The sequence below is a fragment of the Asterias amurensis genome, chromosome 14 (genome assembly GCF_032118995.1).
Source record: "Asterias amurensis chromosome 14, ASM3211899v1".
NCBI classification, from domain to species: Eukaryota; Metazoa; Echinodermata; class Asteroidea; order Forcipulatida; family Asteriidae; genus Asterias; species Asterias amurensis.
This window is the reverse complement of record NC_092661.1, coordinates 4,210,282-4,233,709: the sequence shown is the minus strand read 5'-3', so window position 1 is coordinate 4,233,709 and position 23,428 is coordinate 4,210,282. Positions and strand designations below refer to the sequence as shown.

General features: G+C 38.1%; 2 protein-coding genes across 2 annotated transcripts in view; one reads left to right on the top strand and one right to left on the bottom strand.

Annotated features, from left to right (window-relative positions):
• The window catches only part of LOC139947256 (profilin-4-like), an 82,285-nt gene that overhangs the window by 40,819 nt on the left and 18,038 nt on the right, over nt 1–23,428 (top strand). The window lies entirely within an intron of this gene.
• LOC139947255 (protein FAM228B-like) lies at nt 9,838–21,643 on the bottom strand. Its single transcript, XM_071945140.1, has 7 exons — nt 21,417–21,643; nt 19,193–19,360; nt 17,130–17,207; nt 16,661–16,855; nt 15,607–15,775; nt 14,213–14,357; nt 9,838–13,851 (listed from the first exon to the last, which is right to left on the bottom strand). The coding sequence occupies exons 1-7, from the start codon at nt 21,516–21,518 to the stop codon at nt 13,701–13,703; spliced, it is 1,008 nt and encodes a 335-aa protein (XP_071801241.1). The 5' UTR covers nt 21,519–21,643; the 3' UTR covers nt 9,838–13,700.

The window sequence follows — 23,428 nt, the reverse complement described above, 5'->3', positions numbered from 1 at the left end:
ATCCAGAGGCCCTCGATCAACCAATATGACTGTTGCCAGTCTATCGACAAGCCAAGTCTGATACCTGCCGCAAACCGCAAAACACAAAGCCCCCATGTGCCACAGTTCGGCGACCGTAACGAGGCATTGGTAAGAGAGAAAAAGACTGGTGCCATGAAACAAAAAAGTCTGGTTCTTTTATTGCAATATTGGGCACTGTAGATGTGGATGATTCCAGGGCCCAATTTCATAGAGCTGCTTAAGCAAAAAAAAATGCTCAAGCAAACAAAATCTTGCTTCGTAAAATCAGATTACTGGCTAAGACTCCACTCAATTGTTATGCTAAGTAAACAACAGCTTAATACCAATCACAAGCAATGTATGTGGCATGACATTTTTGCCAGTAACATGTGTAAAATAAGCCAGCTATTTTCGTGCTTAAGCGAATTGTTTGCTTAAGCAGCTCTATGAAATTGGCCCCAGACCTCATTTTCATAGATATGCTTAAGCAGGGAACACTGCTCAATAAATCCCTGCTTAGCCCAATGAGCAGAATACCAGTCAACAGTTGTGCATGTGACATGGTAACTTGGCTGGTAACCTTATTCTTGTAAGCATAATTTTGTTTTGCTTTGCTTATTTCTGTGCTTAAGCAGGGGCCAATTTCATAGAGCTGCTTAAGCACGAAAAAAGCTTGCTTATTACACATGTTACTGGCCAACATTTTATGCTATACACATTGCTTCTGACTGGTATTTAGCTGTTGTTCACTTAGCATAACAATTGAGTGGAGTCTTGGCTGGTAATCTGATTTTACTAAGCAAGGTTTTTTTTTCTTAAGCAACATTTTGTGCTTAAGCAGCTCTATGAAATTGGGCCCTGCTCTTTGAAACTGAGTCCGGGAATGCAAGGTCACCATCCACCTTTAAACACTTAACAAAAAATCATCACCATTGTGATTTGTTCCACAAAGTATTTTAAACTAAAAGTTTTGTTTTTCGTTTAATCGAAGGTTTTATGGTTGAAAAGTAACCAGAATCACTTCACTATTCAATTCACGTTTGTTTCCATACTTGTCCATGCTTTCGGATGCTTGAATTGGAGAATTCACGTCAGCTGAGGTTTCGAAATCAATTCAAATTTGAGTCGCCAGTAGTTGAGTGGCATTGCACAGTTGAGAACAATGGTTTCAAGAACTTGTGTGGGAGTTGTTGAAATAAGTAGTAAAGTTACTTCTTCTATTAACATTTAACATGAGGGTGTATATTGTTGATTTTTTTTCCTGGAGAACTGTATGCTAATTTTCCCTATAAAAAAAACGTTTTTATAACTCCATAAATCACTCCAATCGTCTAGATTTAGAATATCTTCTGATACTCTTAATTAAAATTCGTACTCACGTGTTCAATAAAAACTACGAATAAATAGTAATTAAATGTTTAGTAATGGTTTTTGTTCAACCTATAATGCTTGTTATTTATATTGCCTGAGCAAACAAAGAAACAAATGACACAAGAACAAAAAAGGGTATCAATTTGGCGGGGGGAAAGCCCGCCGTTTTTACGTCACCTTTTTGGGAGCATCAATCCGCGTTCTATCGTCCGGTTAGACCCGCGCCATATTTACCAATTAAACAGTGTTTTTTTTCTGGGTGAAAAGTCTTTCTACAAATTTGCGTTGTGAATTTTGCTTTTCATAATATCAGCATCCACAAAGGCGTGTCACAGAAACTGATATAGATGCTCTATATACTAGCTCCCTCTCGAGTTTACAATGCAAGGAAAGTAAAGAAAAGAGAGAAACCATGAAGGCAAACTAATTGCCATTCTCGAAAATGCCGCTTAAAATTGTGTTTCCTGAAACTTAATCCGAAATGGTAAATGTTACTCAATTGGACGCAAATTACGCTCACTGCAAAATCAATAGCGAGGGAGCGAATTATACCAATAATCGAGGGTCTATGTTTGTTGTTCAATGTTTTGTATCTTTCTCACTGCATCACGGACGTACAATAGCCCTAGGCTTCCCTCTCTTGTAAAGTCGACTCTGCAAAAATCATCATTAATAGAATATTGTACGGTGAGATTTTCTGAAAGGGCCTCACAAAGAGTCTGGAAGCGTGTGTTTTAATGGGAACTTGATACTACAGCAAAAGGTTCACTACTGAGAATGGAAAGTGGTTTTAATCAAAATTGCTCTTTTTGATGTCAATATTGAGTCGAAATGAATAATAGGGTTTACAACTGAAGTTTAAATATAATTGTGTTTTTATATTACTTGGATCAGGCAAATTAAAACGCATCCGAACGGTCACACAGACTATGACAAGATTTGAAGTATTGGCTTATATGAAAACAAAACAAACAACAACAACAACAACAACAACAACAACAATAACAACAACAACAGCAGCTACCATTGAACCTCTATCCGATATTACGTTCTGTAATGCTTTGTTAAAGGACTGGGTACTAATGGTTTACTGTTAGTATACAAACTTACTTGGTAACGAGCAAAGGGCGGCTGTTGATAACATACAACTTTGTGAGAAAAGGTTCCTTCTGAAGTAACGTAGTTTTAAAGAAGGAAGTAATTTCTCACTAAAATAATAAAATACCAGGCCTATCGATCTATTGAAGACTTTGTTGGGCATCTGCTGAAAGCATACAATTTGTGCAGCGAGTGTTTTTCTTTCATTGTTAACTTCGATAACAGATTTAGTCCAAATTTTCAAAGGTTTGTTAAGTTATGCATAATTATGCTGGGATATTATTTTGAGTAACTACCACACGCGTCCAGTGACTTTAACTTTCGTGTTATCAGCACGAAGGAAGAGATCGTGTATTCAATTTTAGTTGAAACCTTCACAGATTGCTCAACGTGCCTCTGTGATGATCACTCGTACAATTAGTAATTTTGCAGACTTTTTAACCAAAAAAATGTAGTTTGTTGTAAACGCAGAGAAAGACTAAAACGGCAGCCGGCGGGGTACGTATTCAGCAAGCCACGTCCTGACTTTACTTTATCACCGTAATACCTGATCCTAATCGCTCATTATTCAAAGGTTCAATACCAAAGAAAAACAGTTTAGCATCAACGTACCGTAGCTCGCACAGCGGGAGTGAAATCGTCGTGAGAACACAAGAAGAAAAAAATCGCAGTGAAAAAGTCACAGCGAAAAGTACATGTTGTAGACTTTTTTTTCTTTTTTGAAAGACCGAGAGTGGGGGGCGAGGCGTGAAGAAGTCATGCCACACGCTGGGGTGTTTTAGATCCACCTCCTGCCCGAAGAATTCACGGTGGTCCCGTACGCAAAAACCAACCCCGGAGTTCAGGGTACTTTTACCTTTGACAATGGTTAGAGGTTCATTCAAGAATCTGGGAGATGCCCAAATCGTCGGCACCCTTTCTGATGTCTGGCCTCCTCCCACTCAAATTGTGAATAACTTAAGCTTTAAAAACTGAGGTGTGTGTTAATCGGCTAAAATGGTCTGCGTGCCTGGCCCACGATCATACAAATTATAACTTGGCGGGAAGGGGCGAATTTATCCCCCCAAGAAGAAAAAAAGGAGACAAAAAAAAATCTCTGGCAATTTATTACCCCTGAGGCGTTTCTTATCCGTGATGAATTTATTAGTTAACATCTGTTGTGTTGATGTGATGCCTTTTTTACGCAGAGAGCCGTTTGGGTGTTTTTTAACTCATGGATGTTTTATTCATTGGTATTCTGATTGCGTCTGGGTGAATTAGTCTAACTTGGTTAATCCCAATCAGTGTAAGTCACTTAATGAGTCTTGAGGCAACGAAATGATTCTCCTGGATGTTGTCGGGGCTGAAAGCAGAACATAGCACATAGTCCATCGACTTAAATGAGTCGTGGCCAGGGCCCAATTTCATGGCTCTGCTTACCGCCAATTTCTGGGCTTACGATCACAATATTCAGCTTAATTTGCAAGCGCCGAATTTCGGCACTAGCCGTGTAATCGAAGAGTGTATGGTAACGTGGAGTACGCACGAGCAGGACCAAAATTTCATGGCTCTGCTTACCGCCAATGTATTGGCTTACGATAACCATTCTCAGCTTACTTTGCAAGCGCCATATTTTGGCACCGAAGAACCGTCCAGTAACCTGGGCCAAATTTCATATAGACATTAAGCAGAAAATAATGCTTAACAAATTTCTTTTCAAAGCAAAAACAAATAAGTTGGGCACCAGCCACAACAATGCAAACTTAATGTAATTTGAGCTGGTAACTTGTTTCTGCTAAGCAGTACTTTTCTATGCTTAGCAAGTTTTTGTGCTTACAGGCTTTATGAAATCGGCCCTGGAGTAAGCACGAGCAGGAGCAACAATTTCCTGCTAACCCGTGAAATACGCTATAACAAAGCGCGGAATTCCCTGCGCAGATTCTCTGCTTACGGTAAGCAGGGTTATGAAATTGGGCCACACGTCATAATTATCAGAAGTGACGAATTATAATTTGCGTTATGGAATATGACTAAAAGTAAACGTAGCTGCTGCAGCAGCAATATTGGGGAAGAATAAAACTCGCGGCCAAGGTGTAAACAAACCTTGTAGATGGCGCGAATCGAAACAATGATGAGCAGATTGATGTCAATGGTAGTAAGGAAGAAAACAAGCAACAAGCAATACAAAATATCAAAAGCAATCATGCCAGCATGCAGGCAGGCAAGCAAGCCACCAAACATAAAGTCACCAAATGCCTCTCTACATCCTTGGGAACAGTGAAGGGAGTAACCCTATTTCATCAGCCCCAGGAGTAGGGGTGGCAACGTGCCCCTTGGGGCGGTTGATATAGAGCCCAAATCAATTAAAGCCATTGGACACTTTCGGTAAACGGTATTGTCCAAAGGCCCACACTTCGTGTATCACAACTGATGTAAAAAATAACAAACCGGTGAAAATTTAGGCTCAATCGGTCATCGGAGTCGGGAGAAAATAATGGGAAAACCCACCCTTGTTTCCGCAGGTTTCGCCGTGTCATGACATGTGTTTAAAATAAATCCGCAATTCTTGACAACGAGAATTGATATTGTTTTAATGTTTTCTCGAGTAGTAAAGCATTTCATGGAATAATATTTCAAGAGAAGTCTTTCACCATTACCTTCTGTAAACCCTGTAAGTTATTTGTAAAGTGAATTTGTGATTTGTGAATAAGTGATTTGTTTAAGCGAAGCCCTCACCTTGAAGTGACCGTACCGTCCGGCCTTGCGTGTTTGTTAGGTGATGAATATTGTCATATAAAAAATAATACAAAATCTGTTTGACGAGAAAGCCAAAGCACTTACAGAAAACATATTACGAAAAAAGTACATACTGACCCGACCGTGAACTTGCCATCTTATATTCATATCTCGGGGTCCCGAAAAGAACATAATAAAAAATCAACAGCCGCCCAAAGAGCACAATGCGTTGGTAGGAAGGGCGCCCAGTGATCGCGAGCAGTCACCCGTAAAATGGGATTATTCCATTCGCCTTGACTTTGGTAAAAAAAAAAGGGGGGTATAAAACTTTATGTACACCCATTATAGCTTTGTTGCTTAATCCACTGCACCACGTTCGGTGAGGTTTTTATTACAAACAAGCCCTTTATTCCCAAGTTCAACCCGGGCGTGAACAAAGTCGACTTCGAACTTCTGAAGTCAGAAAATAATATTGTTTATTTAATATTTTTGTATGTTTTATTTTATTTCTATTCATTTATTTATTATTATTGTAGATTTGCGGCAGTTCAATAAAAAACAAACTTACAGAAGGAGTCAACAATATTTACTATAAATAATTTCTATAAATATTACCTGTACAAAAATGTGAAGTCATCGATATTTATTTTAGATGAAAACGATTTGTGCGTTTAGGCCAAAATTGATTTTTGCTAAAGTTTGCTCTTTTTTGAACCATGGTGTGCTTTTTGTAAATTTGTGAGCACTATAAATAGTCTCTTTTGTGGTTAGTATTTTATTATCGTAAACACTAACACTTATTCGGGAAAAAGAGTGGCAGGAAGAAAATAAAATTTACCGATAAAGCATTCTCTTTATTCTTGCAAACGGATTAAAAAAAAAATTCGGGTGACAAAATGTCCAAAACATTACTTCGAAGGGAACTATCCTATCAACAGCTGCAGTGCTGAGTTACATAAGTAATTTGTTTGCCATTGAGAGAAATGACTCCCACTGATCAGTAAAGTATAGTTTAATTTGAGAAAGAGGTTTCTCACTTTAAAAAAAATAATAATACTCTGTGAATATTACTTATTAGGCGTCTTGAAAGCACACAAAATACTACGCGCAACATTTTATAGTGTTCTTTCTTTCATTATTTTTTCGCGCTTTAGATGTCCAATTGATACAAAACTTTCCCAGACTATGTTGGGGTACACCAAGGGAAAACACTGGTCCTTATATACCAAAGGTGTCCAACCGTCGATTTCACAAAACTCTTTTTGACTTAAGACTAATCTTAGGACTTAGGACGAGTCCCAACCCTGCACTGTAACCTGCAGACCTTAAGATTAATCCTAAGTTAGGACGAGTTACTCGTCCTAACTCGAGATAAGACGAGTCCCAACTCTTTGTGAAATCGACGGCAGTGCCTCTAACATCACTTGGTGATGATGCGAGTTGCAAAGTTACTTTTATATGCATAAGGATGAGCAGTCACCAAGACATGCACCAAGACATTCCCAAGACATGCACACACTGAACTTAAAGGCAGTGGACTCTGTTGGTAATTAGTCAAAATAATTATTAGCATAAAACCTCACTTGGTAACGACTCATGGGGAGAGGTTGATGGTATGAAATGGTGGGAGCATGGCTCCCTCTGAAATGACGCAGTTTTCGAGAAAAAAAATGTAATTTTCCACGAATTTGATTTCAAGACCTCAGATTTAGAATGTTGAGGTCTTGAAATCAAGCATCTGAAAGCATACGACTTGGTGTAACAAGGGCGTTTTTTCTTTCATTATTATCTCGCAACTTCGACGACCAATTGAACTCAAATTTTCACAGGTTGTTATTTTATACATTTGTTTAGATACACCAAGTGAGAAGACTGGTCTTTGACAATTACCAATAGTGTCCAGATTCTTTAAAGGGAACACGTTGCCTTGGATCGGTCGAGTTGGTCTTTGAAACGCATTTGTAACCGTTGGTTATAAAATGCATAATGGGTAGGAAGATGTAAAAATATAATACAATGATTCACACAAACATGCCTCGAAATTGCGTGGTTTTCCTTTTACTTCCGTCGGCTAACACGGTCGGCCATTTATGGGAGTCAAAAAGGCCCACCGTATTAGTTCGCAAAGTAAAAGGAAAACCGCGCAATTTCGAGGCAAATTTGTGTGGATCATTATATTCTACTTTTAAAACATCTTTCTAACCATATGCATTTCATAACAAACGGTTACAAACGCTTTTTATAGACCAACACGTCCGATCCAAGGCAACGTGTCCCTTTAAAGCCATTGGACCCTTTCGGTTAACAGTATTGTCCAAGGCCCACACTTCGTGTATCACAACTTAAATATAAAATAACAAACCTGTAAAAATTTAGGCTCAATCGGTCATCGGAGTCGGGAGAAAATAACAGGAAAACCCACCCTTGTTTTTGCACGTTTCTCGCTATCGAGAATTAATAATTGTTTTTAAGCATTTCATGGAATAATAATTTCAAGAGAAGTCTTTCACCGTTACCTTATGTAAACCCTGTAAGTTATTTGTAAATCTGTAAACTTTTATTATTTTTTTCCTGTTCCGAAAGTGTATAATGGCTTTAACACGTATATACAATCCTTGTTGCGCCAACTGAAACGTTCAACGTCAACTGCATGAATAGGAAATCACACAGTATTATGAAACACCAAAAACGGCAAAGGCATTGATAAGAACTTTTGTTCGGTCGCTATTAGCTTCTTCTGCCAGACTGGACATATTTACACCTTTCACGTGGGTTTATTTTATTATTCTTGCGAGTCACTATGCACCTGTCGGATTGATATTGACTTTGAAGGGGTAGACTAGACTGTACCTACCGCCAAGGTTACCCTTTTGACAACTCGTGAAAAGGCCCAAGACATAACAAGAATGAAACAAAGTATGAAACAAAGATCCAAGCAATTCATAGTGCATCATAAATCACAACTAAAAGCCATTGGACACTTTCGGTAAACACTATTGTCCAAGGCCCACACTTTGTGTATCACAACTTCTATATTATAAAGTAACAAACCTGTGAAAATTTAGGCTCAATCGGTCATCGGAGTCGGGAGAAAAACACGGGAAAACCCACCCTTGTTTCCGCACGTTTCGCCGTGTCATGAAATGTGTTTAGAATAAATCCGTAATTCTCGATATCGAGAATTTATATTGTTTTAATGTTTTCTCAAAAAGTAAAGCATTTCATGGAATAATATTTCAAGAGAAGTCTTTCACCATTAACTTATGTAAACCCTGTAAGTTATTTGTAGATCTGTGAACTTTTTTTTTTCTGTACCGAAAGGGTCAAAATGGCTTTAAAGTGACTGTTTTTCATTTCTACATTATTTTTTATGTGTTTATTTTATACTAAACGATCTAGCTGCAACTTAACCATACCAGAAAACACAAACTAAAAAGCGAACTCCCTCTTTTAAAGCCACTGGACACTAATGGTAGTTACTCAAAATAATTGCTAGCATAACAACTTACTTGGTTATGAGCAATGGAGAGCTACTGATAGTATAACACAGTGTGAAACTGGTCCCGCTGAAGTAACGTAGTTGTTGATGAAGAGGTAATTTCTCACTAACATTTTTTAATTTGAATCTAGACGTCATATGAGGTCTGGAATTCAAGGCATCTGAAAGCACACAACTTGTGAGACAAGGGTGTTTTTCTTCCATTATTATCTTGCAACTTCGACGACCTATAATAGGTTCAAATTTTCACAGGTTTGTTATTTTATGCATAACAAATGTTGTGATACAACAGAGAAGACTGTTCTTTGACATGGATGCGTTTAAATCAAGTTCAAACATGGAACCAATTCCAAACGCATACATTAACTTGCTGTTAGATGATTGGTCCATACAAATATTGTTTGTAGAAACTGGAATCTTTGGAACTGTCCACACTGTAAATGGAAAACGTAGCACTTGTCCGATGTGTATTTATTTTAGAAAAACTTCAGGCGGAGCCGTTTCTCACAATGTTTTATACTATCAACAGCTCTTTTTTCTCGTTACCTAGTAAGTGTTTATGCTAAACATTTTTGGGGGTAATTGCCAATAGCAGGTGCCTTTAAAACCAATGTGAAAGCATTCCAACTTTTTTTCTTTCTCGTGACTCTATTCACGTGATTTCGCTTAACTTTCACACCTTTTTTATGTCATGTGTAAGACAAATATTTTAAGAAAATAACCATAACAATCAAATAATATTCACAAAAAAGTTGATAATTTTTATTTCATAATCCCATACTTCATCAGTAACTCCATTTCTCTAAAATAAATCAACATAATATCATTTCAAAATATAAATCAAAGCTATTTCTATAAAGAATCACTCCAATTTTTCGTTAAAATAATACATTTGTTCATAATGTGCAACTAGTATTGTTTATAAAACTATTTTTGATAATGTGTACAAAATTTGTTCAGTTTTGAATACAAGTTGTGCATAGGAATGTTGTTGGTGACTTTGTTAATTTGCATACAGTAAATAACCTCCATAATAATAATTAGTATACTGTGCATAGTTTGCTGTACATTGTTCGAGAGTGCTCTCAACTTACAATTACTAATTAATTACCGCTAATTAAAATAACCAGAGTGAAATATAATGTGCTATGCTCATAGGTTCACCGTGTGTGGGTACTCTTAACAAAGATACATTACTCAACTTTTGTACGTCCAGTAAGCACAATTATTGTAAAATGAAAAAAATATTAAATTAACGAAAGTTAAAAATGGATTTTGTTTTCCTCACCAGGGGGCAGCCGTCGATTTCACATAGCGCTTAGGATTAATCATATCTCGAATTAGGACGAGTAACTCGTCCTAACTTAGGATTAGTCTTAGTGTTTATATGGTACAGTGCAGGGCTGAGACTCGTCCTAAGTCTTAAGATTAATCCTAAGTTAGGAAGAGTTTGGTGAAATCGACGGCGGAACTCTAAAAAGTGGGAATATTCAGTGATTATCACTTGTCCATCTTAGGGTATTAAAGGAACACGTTGCCTTGGATCGGACGAGTTGGTCAAAACAAAAGCGTTTGTAACCGTTTTGTATATAATGCATATGGTTGGAAAGATGTTTTAAAAGTAGAATACAATGATCCACACAAGTTTGCCTCGAAATTGCGTGGTTTTCCTTCTACTGTGAGAACTAACACGGTCGGCCATTTATGGGAGTCAAAATTTTGACCCCCATAAATGGCCGACGTGTTAGTCGACGAGGTAAAAGGAAAACCACGCAATTTCGAGGCATGTTTGTGTGGATCATTGTATTCTACTTTTACAACATCTTTCTACCCATATGCATTTTATAAAAAACGGTTACAAACGCTTTTCAAAGACCAACTCGACCGATTCAAGGCAACGTGTTCCTTTAAGTCAAAATCAATACTCGTTATCCCAAATTATTAAGTATTTATTAAAATGTTTGCAGCGCCCACTTATAAGATTCAAACTGGACTCTACCAAACAGAGGCAGAGAGCCAGCCTCATAAAACAAATACATACACAAAACAAACAAGTCCCATTTTGTCCGCTAATTCCCCCCCCCCCACAAAAAAGCTTTTGCATAGAAGCTGTGATTTTATGACAGTCTGATCTGGCGCCCTCTGTTGAAATTGAATAAAATCAGTGCCACTCAAACGGATGCAATGAGTGTGGGATGTTCACTTGAAATCTTAAGATCAAGTTTAGGAAAGGGCAAGGTGGAACTTTACTCGAAGGTTCCATATCTATGTGAAACAATCAAACTTAATAAGATGCTACAATCTTTGCCATAATTATCCCCCGAGTATAATGTCAGCAATGAATGCAAATTTGCATAAACCAATGAAGATGGGTCAACACTTTTGCATTTTCATCCCTGATTGACTTCAAAATTTTAACATGAGAGGAGAACAACAAAACCACAATAAATACAGAAGTATTTTGATCAACCAATTTTCTCTGGAATAAACATTGAAACAAGAATTATGTTGATCCTTCTGACTGACACAAAAACATTAATGTCATTTTAAATTGGCATTTAAACCAAGAGCAAGTTTGAGAGAAACATATCGAAAGAGCTCACGGTCTTCCAAGATTTCTTACATCTAAACTATTTCCATAAAAAAAATTGCAAAATACCTCATGTTAATTGATGTTAAAACAGTATAGAATGCTGTTGGTGCGTATCTAGTATATCAAATGGAAACAAATCTGGTGCGTGGTTTCGAACCTACTTGCTTTGCATTTGTTGTCAGGTGCATAGGTTACTTTTAACTGTGTGAATCAAAATAACATACAGCTTTGCTTTTTTTTCTTGAAAAAAAAAAAAAAAAACGTTTTGAGCATATCCATATCACAATACATGTATCTAAATAATTGTTGTTGTATTCCACTGATGAAGAAACAATTTTGAAAACAGTCTGGCTCTTTATAACTCCCGCTAATTAATTTTGGTTTTTACCCATACACCGATGTGTATTAACTCTGTATACTCAGTACTCCCCCCCCCCCCCCCCCCCGAAGTCCTGTGAAAAAATATCACTAGGCATAATACCCACTAGTTCATTTTCCAAAGATATGCTTTATCCCAGCATGGCAGGGCTCAAAATTAACACTGTACTGAAGACTTGAGGCCAGTAGATTTAGCAAAGGCTAGTAAAGTCACAACTGAACAAGCCTATCACGTTTTTTTTTCTCTTTCTCAAACATTATGTCAAATGACTAATACAAACATTAATATCTGATTGTGTAGAATCTTTGTGAAACTGTTGACAATGGTATTTCAGTTCTTTCAGTCTTTCAGTTCACAGGCATATTACCTGCTCGTTTCTTTTTCCAAACATTTGCTTTATCCCAGCATGGCAGGGCTAGAAATTTACACTAGACTGCATGTCCGAGGCCAGTATAGATTTAGCATTAGGCTAGTAAAGTCATAACTGGACAAGCCTATCTTTGTGAAAACTGTTGACAATGATGTCTTTTAGTTCTGTTGAGTATTGAATAGACCGATCCATTAAGCCCCGCCCCATTGCGTATTGACCAATCACAACGCAACGAAGGTCCGACAAATAAGGTCCGAAATACGTGCGCGTATGCTTGGCGCCCGCGACAGAGTTGTGCAGAAAGGCATTGGAGAACCCCACATGTTCTTGCTCACTAGTGCGTCGTGGGCGGAGCCTACTAGATCGGTCTATTAGCATGACAAATGAGATAGATCTTCTTTTAGGGCTTGTTCAACTCATTTTGAATCTGGTTTTGTAAAAAGAAAAATATTGGTCCATTAAAAATGTTGAGCTACAAGCCGTGTAGTCTTATGGATTTTCCACGCTAAAAAACGTTTTTTCCCCTCAAATTTCCATCTTTGATATAAGGTAAGGATAATGCTTGGAGTCAGTTTTGCCAACACCACCAAAGTTGTACCGTACGTTATTTTCTTTAAAAATTACCAAAATGCTCTATACTATTTACAAATTAAACTTACTCTTAAAAAAGAAACTTAATTAAGTCGTAAAATAGATGTTTACTCATTAATTGAAAAAAAATAGACAGTGCATAAAAGCAGGGAAATCATTATTTTAATAGATATCAGAAGTTATTTTTAAAAACATGAAATAGTCACAGATAAAAAAAAATTGTTCAGAAGAGTTGAAAATGTATTTTTTTTAAGTAAAAAATGTACGTTTATTACAAAAAAAATTGTGTTTGAAAGCTCTCTTTGAAAAATATGAGTGAAAAATGCTGTGTTAATTTGATCTCAAAACTCATTTATAGGATTTGAAATGTTGCATGTGAATCTAGTTAGGTTCGAGGTGAGACCATTTTTACGAGAAAAGGATTTTAAACTGTGCATGGTGGAGATACAATCTAGTGGGCTTTGCAGTAACATGTATATGAGTAGGATTTGAAACTTAGCATGGTAGAGAAACGACCTCTCGTAAGGTGTGCTGTAACACCATGCTGTAATAAACTCTCAATAAGTTGTGATGGTTCAGAATAGATGAGGTGGTTTTAACAACTCGACGTTTCGTCTTCCCATTCTCAAAACAATCAGAGAATACATCAAGTTGTTCAACCACATGTTCTTTCCAGAACCAACACAACTCACAGAAAGTTTATTTTGAGGCATCACCGCAAGTCTTACTAGATCATTTAAAAGAGCAGGCACATTTCATAAAGCCAAGGGCCAAACTTCAGAAAATCTGTGAGCACAAAAACTTGCTTAGCACAGAAGTATCGCTTAAAAGAAACAGGTTACCAGCCCAAATTATATTAAATTTACATTGTTGTGAATGGTGCCCCACTAGTTTTTGCTTAGTAAAGAAATCAAGTGTCATTTCCTGCTTAATAGCTGTATGAAATTGGGCCCGTGCTTATTTGAAGAGAAATAGACTGGCCACTTAATATTGTAGTAGGTGTTCGGAAATTGCTTCAAACTATTTTGACTTTTTGTGACTACAAACCCTCCTGAATTGCGCTGCTGTGTGTGGATTAAGTTCTTTATGTTGATACCATAGTGGGTTGCTGGCTTGTGTAGACTCTCTTTTTCTGGCATTTCATCTCTTCATCGACGATGGTCGGGTCAAAGGACATCTTGGACCACTCCTCAAAATCAAAGTGGCAGTCGTTGAAGACGCCTTTCATGCGCCGTCTGAGGTGACAAAAACATGACAAAAGATGACAATTACAAATTTGTTACAATTTCTGTTTTAAAAGGATGTTTTAAAACGGAGGTGAAGTTTGCACACATATGCATTTTGGGGCGATTTTATCACGTAACTTCTGCCCTAAACTATATTTTTTCCAACAACAAACCATTTTTTGGATTCGTGATTTGATGATTGGTTGTTTTGAAGTTAACTTACAATAAAATTTTCGTGAATTAACAACTGGTTGACAATGCACATTCAGAAACAATTCAATGAACTTTGCCCTGCATCGCCCGGCGATGAAAGGGTTAATCAATTTTTAGCTACAACGGGAATAACTGGGTGCAGTAATCTCAGACTCACCTGCTTCCCAAGCGAGCTGGACTCTCGATGTCATGAAGCGGCATGGCCAGCCAGGTTCGACACTCAGTCCCGTGCCGGCCGAGTGGTACAAGGGGAAGGGGTGGCAAGCGATGGACCTCCACAGCAGAGTCCGATAACGTTCTCCCTAAAAATTAAGACAAAATTGTTAAAACTATACATTTTCAATTGACTGTACATGTTTTAGGGGTGAAAAGGAACTTTCTTTCATTGACTTTGTAAATTATACAACTTTTGTTATTGACTGTACATGTCACTCTGCTGTAGGATTAAATTGAGAAGGTGTTTAAGGTCCAATGAACATGGTTGGCAATAGTGTGAGGCACTTTGATAAAAAGTGAAATGTCAGGGCTAAGCGATTAAAGGCAGTGGACACTATTGGTAATTGTCAAAGACTAGCCTTCACAGTTGGTGTATCTCAACATAATGCATTAAACAACAAACCTGTGAAAATTTGAGCTCAATCGGTCATCGAAGTTGCGAGATAATAATGAAAGAAAAAACACCCTTGTCACACGGAGTAGTGTGCGTTTGGATGGTTGATTTCGCGAACTCAAGTTCTAAACTTGAGGTCTCGAAATCAAATTCGTGGAAAATAACTTCTTTCTCGAAAACTATGGCACTTCAGACGGAGCCGTTTCTCACATTGTTTTATACTATCAACCTCTCCCCATTACTATAAAGGCACCAAATGCAAGCTCTGGTGTTTCTGATTGACAGGGTGTAGGTTTGAGTCCCAGTCATGGCACTTATGCCCTTGAGCAAGATACTTAACTATAAGTAGGATTTGAAACTTTGCATGGTGGAATTACAATATGGAAAGGTTTGCGGTACTCCAGAAGACGATCAGAGCATGCTGATCGAAACATTGAGTTGAAACCAACAGTTCTTTTCAGAACCACCCCAACTCATTTAGAGATAGTCATTACATGGTGTTACTGCAAACCTTTCTATACTTTACTATAGTTGTATAGATTTAGATCTTTGGATTGGATATATTTAGTTGTAGGTATTGTGTACTAGGGTTGGTATTGGTAATGTAGAGAACGAAAAGAACCCGAACACTTATGGTGGAAGACTTTGGGTTCTGGTTCACAAAGCACGCACCCTTGTTTTAAAGTTTCCTCATGCTTGTCAGCTACAGTTTTCAAGTTCGCTTGTTAGGCGTTACTGGTTTTATTACCAGAATAGTCGTCAACCATCGGTTCTTTTCTGAACCAACAGTACTCAAAAGGAAATATTCACACGGTGTTATCGCAAACATCTCTCAGTTATACTTCCACGTTGCAAAGTTTTCAATCCAACTTTATTGTTAGTATTATTCAAAACCGATTTCTTCAAGAGTAAATTGAGAAGAATTTGAGCGTTCTCTTTACCTGTTCTACATCTGATGATAGTTCGGTCTTCCTCGTTCATATTGCGCTGTTGTGATATAAGAGGGTCGTCCAGCATGTCTGTCACTGCTACGATGGGGGCGGGTCTAGGGAGGACCAATTTCAGGGGGTCATACTCTCTGGGATCGAAGGTGTCTAGCGAGACAAAACCCTGCAGTGAAGAAAATATTGAAGATAAAGTGTGAGTTAAACATCTGATTAAAATTTTTCATCCAGGGGTGTGATCAGGCATGGAATTTCATCTTTTAGAGGGCAAGGCCATTTTCATTTTGAAAAGGGCACTTCCATTGGAAAATCTATGGGAAAGTCTATGGGAATTTTTGAAAGGGCAACAAGGCCAAGACAAGGGCAACAGAGGCCATGGCCTCCGTTGCCTCTGTGAAATTCCAGGCCTGTGTGATTATACCACAGAGTTTGCTTAGACATACATGTTGTACTTAAGAGTTGGTTTTAGGCAGTTCTTACCCATTCGGTTTGAACTTTGTGTGTACGAGCGCTCTTAAAGCTCTAACAAATCAAGCTAAATCGGTCGGCGAGGGTGGTTTAACGCTAAACCACTTCGGTTTTATATTTTGCACATTGTCTGAACAGAATTTAAAAAAAACCACCCAGTTTAAAGTCCTCACAGGTGACCGGTGACCCAGGACAAGATGCCCTAAACATGCCCTAAATTGTGAAAGCAAGCATCTTTTGTACACACTTTTAACAGATGTTGTTGTGTTGGACATGTAAATTAGACATGGGAGCTCAGCCTTCTCTGTGTTCTTTTTCTATATTGATACTGTTTTCTGTTTCTACGCTGATTCTCATACTTCATGTGAAAGCGGTTGTGAAGCGAATTATGTGTCACAAACAATGTTGCATGGACTGTTTTCCAATTGAATACGTGAAGAAAATTTGCTCCATTTTCGCCATTCAAGTTTAAAGGTAAACAATGCGAATAATCATGAGCTTTAAAGTAAATATAAAAAGTGAGTAAGGAATAATGGAACAAAGAAACTAAAAAGTCAATTTGAATAACTTTTACTTCTTTTACCTTCTTGTTTCTATGGCGTAGATATTCCATGAAGAGCGCCCTCTTTCTCTTGTCTAGCGCTGCGTAGTTACCCTTCATCTCTCTGTACATCTGCTCTTGGAGAGGGGCAAAGATTCGCTCGTTCCACTTCTTGTACAACATCTCCTTCTTCCTCAGATCGAGGAATGACTTCTCGGTCAGAAAGTTATCGACATCCTAAAGAATCAGAGCATTGTCGTTAATGTTTGGAATCATCTTGATCAGATTAAGTGGGATTAAATGTGAGATTACTTGTTGAGTTACACCATGTGGTAATGCCAGTCTTTGACAATTACCAAAGGTGTCCAGTGCCTTTAAAAGGATGAAGGCTGTTGGAAAATTGAGTTCATCACAAAATTTAATTTGACACGAAAATTCCCTTCCCCTTCAAACATTTGTTCCATCGATGATCAAGCCAAGATGCTATTTTGAACACAGCCTTACTGCTTACCTTGACAAATGTGTTTTCTCTGTCTAGCACCGCCATGTATAACTTCTTGGTTTCTTTTGATTCGGGATCCGCTCGTTCCTGCGACAAAGAAGAAATAATATACATTCACATTTTTGTTTTAATCATAAACCAATGTGTGTTAAAAGTACTGCATATTATGTAGTCAGTGCTTTCCCAATTCCTGTGAAACAAATCCACCATTTTAGGCATTACTCAGTTGGGATTCCAAACAACGACCTTTGCCCCTCAATTCAACAGTGTCTTGTCACTATCACTAGACCACAGTAAAGATTGCCCCGTAGCTAGAGGCAGTTTGAATCCTAGCAGTAGGTACCGCAACAACCTATTGCATTGGTATTATGTACATTTTTAAAACATCTACATGTAGGCCTGTAAGATTCAAGTCTTATTAAAGACACTGGGCACTATTAGTAATTGTCAAAGACTAGCCTTCACTGTTGGTGTATCTCAATAATATGCATAAAATAACAAACCTGTGACAGTTTGAGCTCAATTGGTCGTCGTAGTTGCGAGATAATAATGAAAAAGAAAAAAACATCCTTGTCACACGAAGTTGTGTGCTTTCAGTGCTTGATTTCGAGACCTCAAATTCTAAATTTTTATGAGGTCTCGAAATCAAATTCGTGGAAAATTACTTCTTTCTCGAAAACTACATTACTTCAGAGGGAGCCGTTTCTCATAATGTTTTATACTATTAACCTCTCCCCATAACTCGTTATCAAGTAAGGTTTTGTGCTAATAATTATTTTGAGTTATTACCAATAGTGTCCACTGCCTTTAAAACAAATCTGGTCCAGTAAAAAAGGCCTGATCATTGTAGATTCCCACCCCCCTTATTTTCAAGCCCAGCATAAATTCCAAGAATCGATCAGTGAGTGCACTCCAACATTTTGACTTCCTGGCAGGTTGACCAAATTAATCATCTTTCCCTTTCTGACATACACTTTCATATCATTGTAACAAAACTGTTCCACCAAGTAAAAGCATCCATTAGCTGTATTCAGTTGCTATGATACAGGTAATCAATCGATGTAGACCAATCTACTTGACATGGTTTGAAGCACGTTGAGGCGTGCGACCTAAAAAAAAAGTGGCGTCAGAAATTCATTTGACCGCTGGACTCTACGAAGAGCTGTCGACAATGCCCTGACACTTCGGTCCTTCAGGCCCTTATTACAATGTATGAGTTGATTTATGAGGCCGTAAAATCAATGAGGGTCTCTGCTTAGCAAATAGTCCGGTTCCTGTGTAAATTAACTCAGTAAACATCAGAGGAGTGGTTAGCACTAATGGGAAATCTACTATGTGTGGAATAAAAGGTGAGCTTTGGAATGGATTTCTGTAGTTGTTGCGTGTGTGTGTGTGTGTGGGGGTGGGGGGGACACATTTGTGAGGGTCATTATTTGAGCGCTCTCTCTGTAAATTGACAGAGGCTTATGGTTTTTTCCTTCTTCAGTATCCCCTCCTTGAAGTAAGACTAAGCAAATTCTACTTTTTGTCTGGTCATTCTGAGAGGAATGTAGATTGTGTTTTCTTTCTGTTTAAACGAGCTTATTGTTAGTTTCTTGAGTGGCAATGCAAAGTGGTAATTAATTGCAAGCACATGCCCGGTACATTTTGTTGGCAGTTTTCCAATTTAAAGGGCACCTGAACAAAAATATGCTTAGCTCACACAAACTTTGCTTAGCAAAAATAGGTTATCAGCCAGAATACAGTTATCATTCCTGTGTATAGTACCCCAGTGATGCCAGTCATTTTTTTTACTTAGCTAAGAAATTTGCAAAGCAGAATTATGCTAGGCAGAGTTTTTAGCTTTAAATGTCAGCTCTTAATTTCATACAGCTGATTAGTGTTTTAAACGCAGAAAATGCTGCTCGTAAAAATTCTTTGCTTAGAAGCACAAATTGAGTGGAGCAGCAGTCACAACAATGTAAACTTAATGTTATTTCGACAGGTAACCTACTTCTGTTAAGCAATACTTATTTGTGCTTAGCAAGTTTTTTGTGCTTACAGGCTTTATGAAATTGGGCCCTGAATCTCACCTGTACACCTCGTATTGACTTTTGGCATAGCCAGTTCTGGATCTTAGCACTTTGGTCCAAAGATGATCGGCTGCTGTTGGCTGATAATGCTGTGCTTGAACGACTAACCGGTGTTGACCATGGGCGTTTGGTTTCTGGTAGCCTCCTCCTTGATTCCCGTCTACCAGGCTAAAATAATAAATAGATGATAATTTGATTTTATTTTTGAGTTATCAATTAATAATAATAAAAACTAGGCCTCATAGACCCCTACTGAGTGAAGTTGTTGAAAGGGTTTGGGGCTGGGTACTTTATGTAGGACACAAAACACAATGCCCACAGAAATTTTTAACTTGCATGGTTTGAAAAAAATGATGGTAGAAAGCTTCCCTTAACATATTACTTTTTGAGGTGCTGTAGTTTTTGAGAAAAGAGTAAAACAAGTCACAAAAACTACAGCACCTCAGCAAGTTATATTTTAAAGGAAGCCTTCTAATATCATTATCTTCAAACTGTGTAAGTTTAAAGTAAATCTGTGGACAAAGTGTTCAGACTTTTAGTGTTTTGTGTTACAAAAAGTACCCCAATCCTTTAAAGAATTGTTTTTTTGTATAATTTATTTTGGTTTTGCTTACTATTTCACATTTTTGTTTTGGTTTAATTGCTTTGTCAATGACAATACTAAGGAGACACAGTATCTAGTATAAAGGATATAAAAACAGAGCCCACCTCATTGGGCTGTCATGACAGATGGCTCACTTTTTAACATTGGATGACAAGACCGAAACTAAAAAGTGGGCCATACTGCCCAATGAGATTGGCTAATTAAAGTAAATCAAACAAAAATACAAAACCAAAGTGGAGCAGGACATGCCTTTAATTAAGTTGATATTGTAATAGTTTAAGTTGTTGAATCAGTTGAGGTTTAATCATTAATCTATTCCGATGGTTAGGAGTATCCCTTGAAAAATTGGTTGCTATGCAACGACATGTCTGTCAGGATACAAATTTGTATTCATAAGGCCGACATGCTGAGTTATTGTGATATTCTACTCCACAATGAAGTCCTTGTCAAATAACTAGATACATGTATTGCAATATTCTGAATGTTCGACCTACATAATAGTTCTTATTCCGAGAATGAAATACAAGAGTAAAATTTTGTTTTCTATCTGACAAATAAAGGAGCTATTCAATTTTCCTAAGTAAGCGTATATACTTAAATGATTTATTATTTGGAACCTCATTAAATTAAAGGTTCACGTAGAAAAGAGTGTTGTTGGTGCAATAGATTTGGTAAACCTATTTGACCAAAACTACTACACGGTTGAGGCAATTGAGCCGCCAAATAAATAGAAATAGAGTAGACCATCCATAGAAAAATTAAGGCTTACTATTTAAAAACTGAAGCCCGGTTCATACTTCCTGCGAATGCGAATGCTAAGTGAATGTTGACGTCACAAAGTTCGCAACGAATTTCGCAGTAGTTCAACTCCCCTCAACTCATTTGCGAATATCGCTGCGAAAGGATAGTTGTGACGTCAAGTTCATTAAATTCGCTTTGCATTCACATTCGTAGGAAGTATGAACCGGGCTTAAGGCTTTGCTCCAATTTTATTAATTCATGGCAACTGCAGACAGAATAACACAAGTGCAATTATTATTAGTTGCGATAACTCTCCTCCCGCATCGCAACTAAAGTATTGTATGTTTCACAATGATTAATAATGTACAATTAATTAGTACATTAAGTGTCTCAATCACTTCCTTTCAAAATCCAACCTATCATGTCTAAAAGCAGTCCATCACACAAATTACATTTTCCCTCCATGCTTACACAACACTCACAACACTTGTTGCAAATAATCCTTTTTTTATATTATTAAATATTAAATCAAACTTCACTAATTAAGAGTAATTCAAATAAATAATAAAAATGACAGCTTTCTCAATTCTGACATTTGAGTACTGACAACATAACAAACAACTAATATGACCAACATGACTAAACATTAGTTAATTAAGCATGTTAAGTGTTCCTTTTGATTGAATGTTCTAAATTAATATTTAAGCTTGAACATCCAACCATTTGATCTTCACTCGACCACAGACAACCGCCGGGCACTCGCACTCCCTCTCTGCCGTCCCAGCGTACGTGGAAGCCCACCACCGCAACTGTGCACGGTGCAGTGTCCAACGTTGGAGGAAAATAAATTTAAAATGGCACAAAATGCTTCATACTTACCGACGATTTAACACGGGTTTCTGGTTTCAAATCGGCCACGAGCTCCTCATGGAGACCCAGGGAATGAACCTTAACTCCTTGGGTCCTTTCCCTCGTAGCCATCGTTTATTAATAATTAGAAAACCATTGACAAAAAATATGTAGTAAGAGTCAATTATTTCAGTCACTGCGGAAGTGTGTTACCCAATGTTGGACACGGACGTTTGTGTACACACTTTCAATACAGCTTTTGTTGCCAAGTCCAAAAGATAGCCCAACATCACGACAGCGCCCAAAGTTGATATAGAGTGTGCACAATCAAATGCGCTAAAGTAAATGTGTTGGGCGATAAAGTAGCGGTAACTTTTAGTGCTGAACTTCGTTAAAAACTTCAATTATGTTGATTAGATACACATTTAATCAAAAGAAAAAGCAATACGAGTGTTACTGAAACTATAAGCTAAGATTTTGAGCAGGTTTCTGAAAGAAAAAGGTGTCCTTGTTGACACATTTGTCGATTTTGTCTGGATTTTTGGCGACGGGCCCTGAGAGCCACGGTTTGCATTGGGCATTAGTTGAAGAGCCATAGAAACGACCTTTGACCTTACGTCAAGCTAGCTCACTCGGAAGGCGCCATCTTTTATTCTCTATTCAGTCGTGTGTGTCGTCTGCTGCTGAATAGTGTTGAGTGTTGTTGCCGGTTGTGGTAAGTTTTTCTCTGGTTTTCATTTTCTCTGCTTTCTTTGACAGCTTGTAGTGTTGTGGATAAGAGTGTAGTATTTAGTCGTCCATGGCCTTGTCCATGTTTGTGTTTAATTAACTGAAGACGGAGGTAGAAAAATAGGGGTCCGCCCGATAGTCCGAAGGTCCATTAGTCCGAAGGTGCAATAGTCCGAAGGTTCGATAGTCCGAACGCGCAAATTTTCCATAAGAGGGGGTTCATTAGCCCGAAAATGTAATAGGGTTCGTTAATCCGAACATATGATGCGATAGTCCGAAGGTTCATTAGTCCGAAGGTTCATCGATCCGAAGGTTTACTGGTCCGAAGGTTCGGTAGTCCGAACTTAAAAAAGGTTAGTTGGTCCGAAGGTTCGATAGTCCGAAACAAAAACGAGGTTCAACAGTCCGAAGGTTCATTATTCCGAATCGACGATAAGGTTCGATAGTCCGAATCGACGACAAGGTTCGATAGTCCGAATTGACAATAAGGTTCGATAGTCCGAATCGACAATAAGGTTCGATAGTCCGAACTGACAATAAGGTTCGATAGTCCGAATCGATAATAAGGTTCGATTAAGGTTCGAAAGACGCACACCGTGGGGAAATTTAAATAAGAAGTTCGTTTTGTTCATAGATATAAATTAAAATAACTGAAATAACTAGATCGGCCGCGCGTACATACACGGGTTCTGGCATGGGTCCGCCATTGGCCTATCTCCCCTGTTCACTTTCTGTGCGTTGCCGTGGTCACGTGACTTGTTGCCGTCGGCACGTGACATTTAGCGCGTCCAAAGCCTATCTCCCGTGTGCATTTTCTGCGCGTCAGCTTTCGAACGTGAAATCGTTACCGCGTCCATGGCGAACCAAAATAAATTCTACACAGGCAATGGCGCGTGTGTATTAGATTCGGACTATCGAACCTTATTGTCGATTCGGAATAATGAACCTTATTGTCAATTCGGACTATCGAACCTTATCGTCGATTCGGACTGTCGAACCTTATTGTCAATTCGGACTGTCGAACCTTATTGTCGATTCGGACTATCGAACCTGATTGTCAATTCGGACTACCGAACCTTCGGAATATTTAACCTTATCCTATTTTCGGACTAAAAGGCCATTCGGACTATCGAACCTTCGGACTGTCGGACCTTTGAACTATTGAACCTTCGGACTAACGAACCTTCGGACTAACGGACCTTCGAACTATTGAACCTTCGGACCATCGAACCTTCGGACTATCGAGCGGTAACCGAAAAATAATTCAGCATGTTTTTTGATGTTGTTTGTTGTTCAGTTGACAATGACAATGT

What these genes read in the sequence shown, in the direction of transcription:
- LOC139947255 (XM_071945140.1), bottom strand. Translation starts at nt 21,518, where the DNA reads ATGGCTACGAGGGAAAGGACCCAAGGAGTTAAGGTTCATTCCCTGGGT. An exon ending in GAGAAAACACATTTGTCAAG is followed by an intron (nt 16,856 to 17,129) that starts GTAAGCAGTAAG and finishes CTGATTCTTTAG; the next exon opens with GATGTCGATAACTTTCTGAC. An exon ending in TACGCCATAGAAACAAGAAG is followed by an intron (nt 15,776 to 16,660) that starts GTAAAAGAAGTA and finishes TCTTCACTGCAG; the next exon opens with GGTTTTGTCTCGCTAGACAC.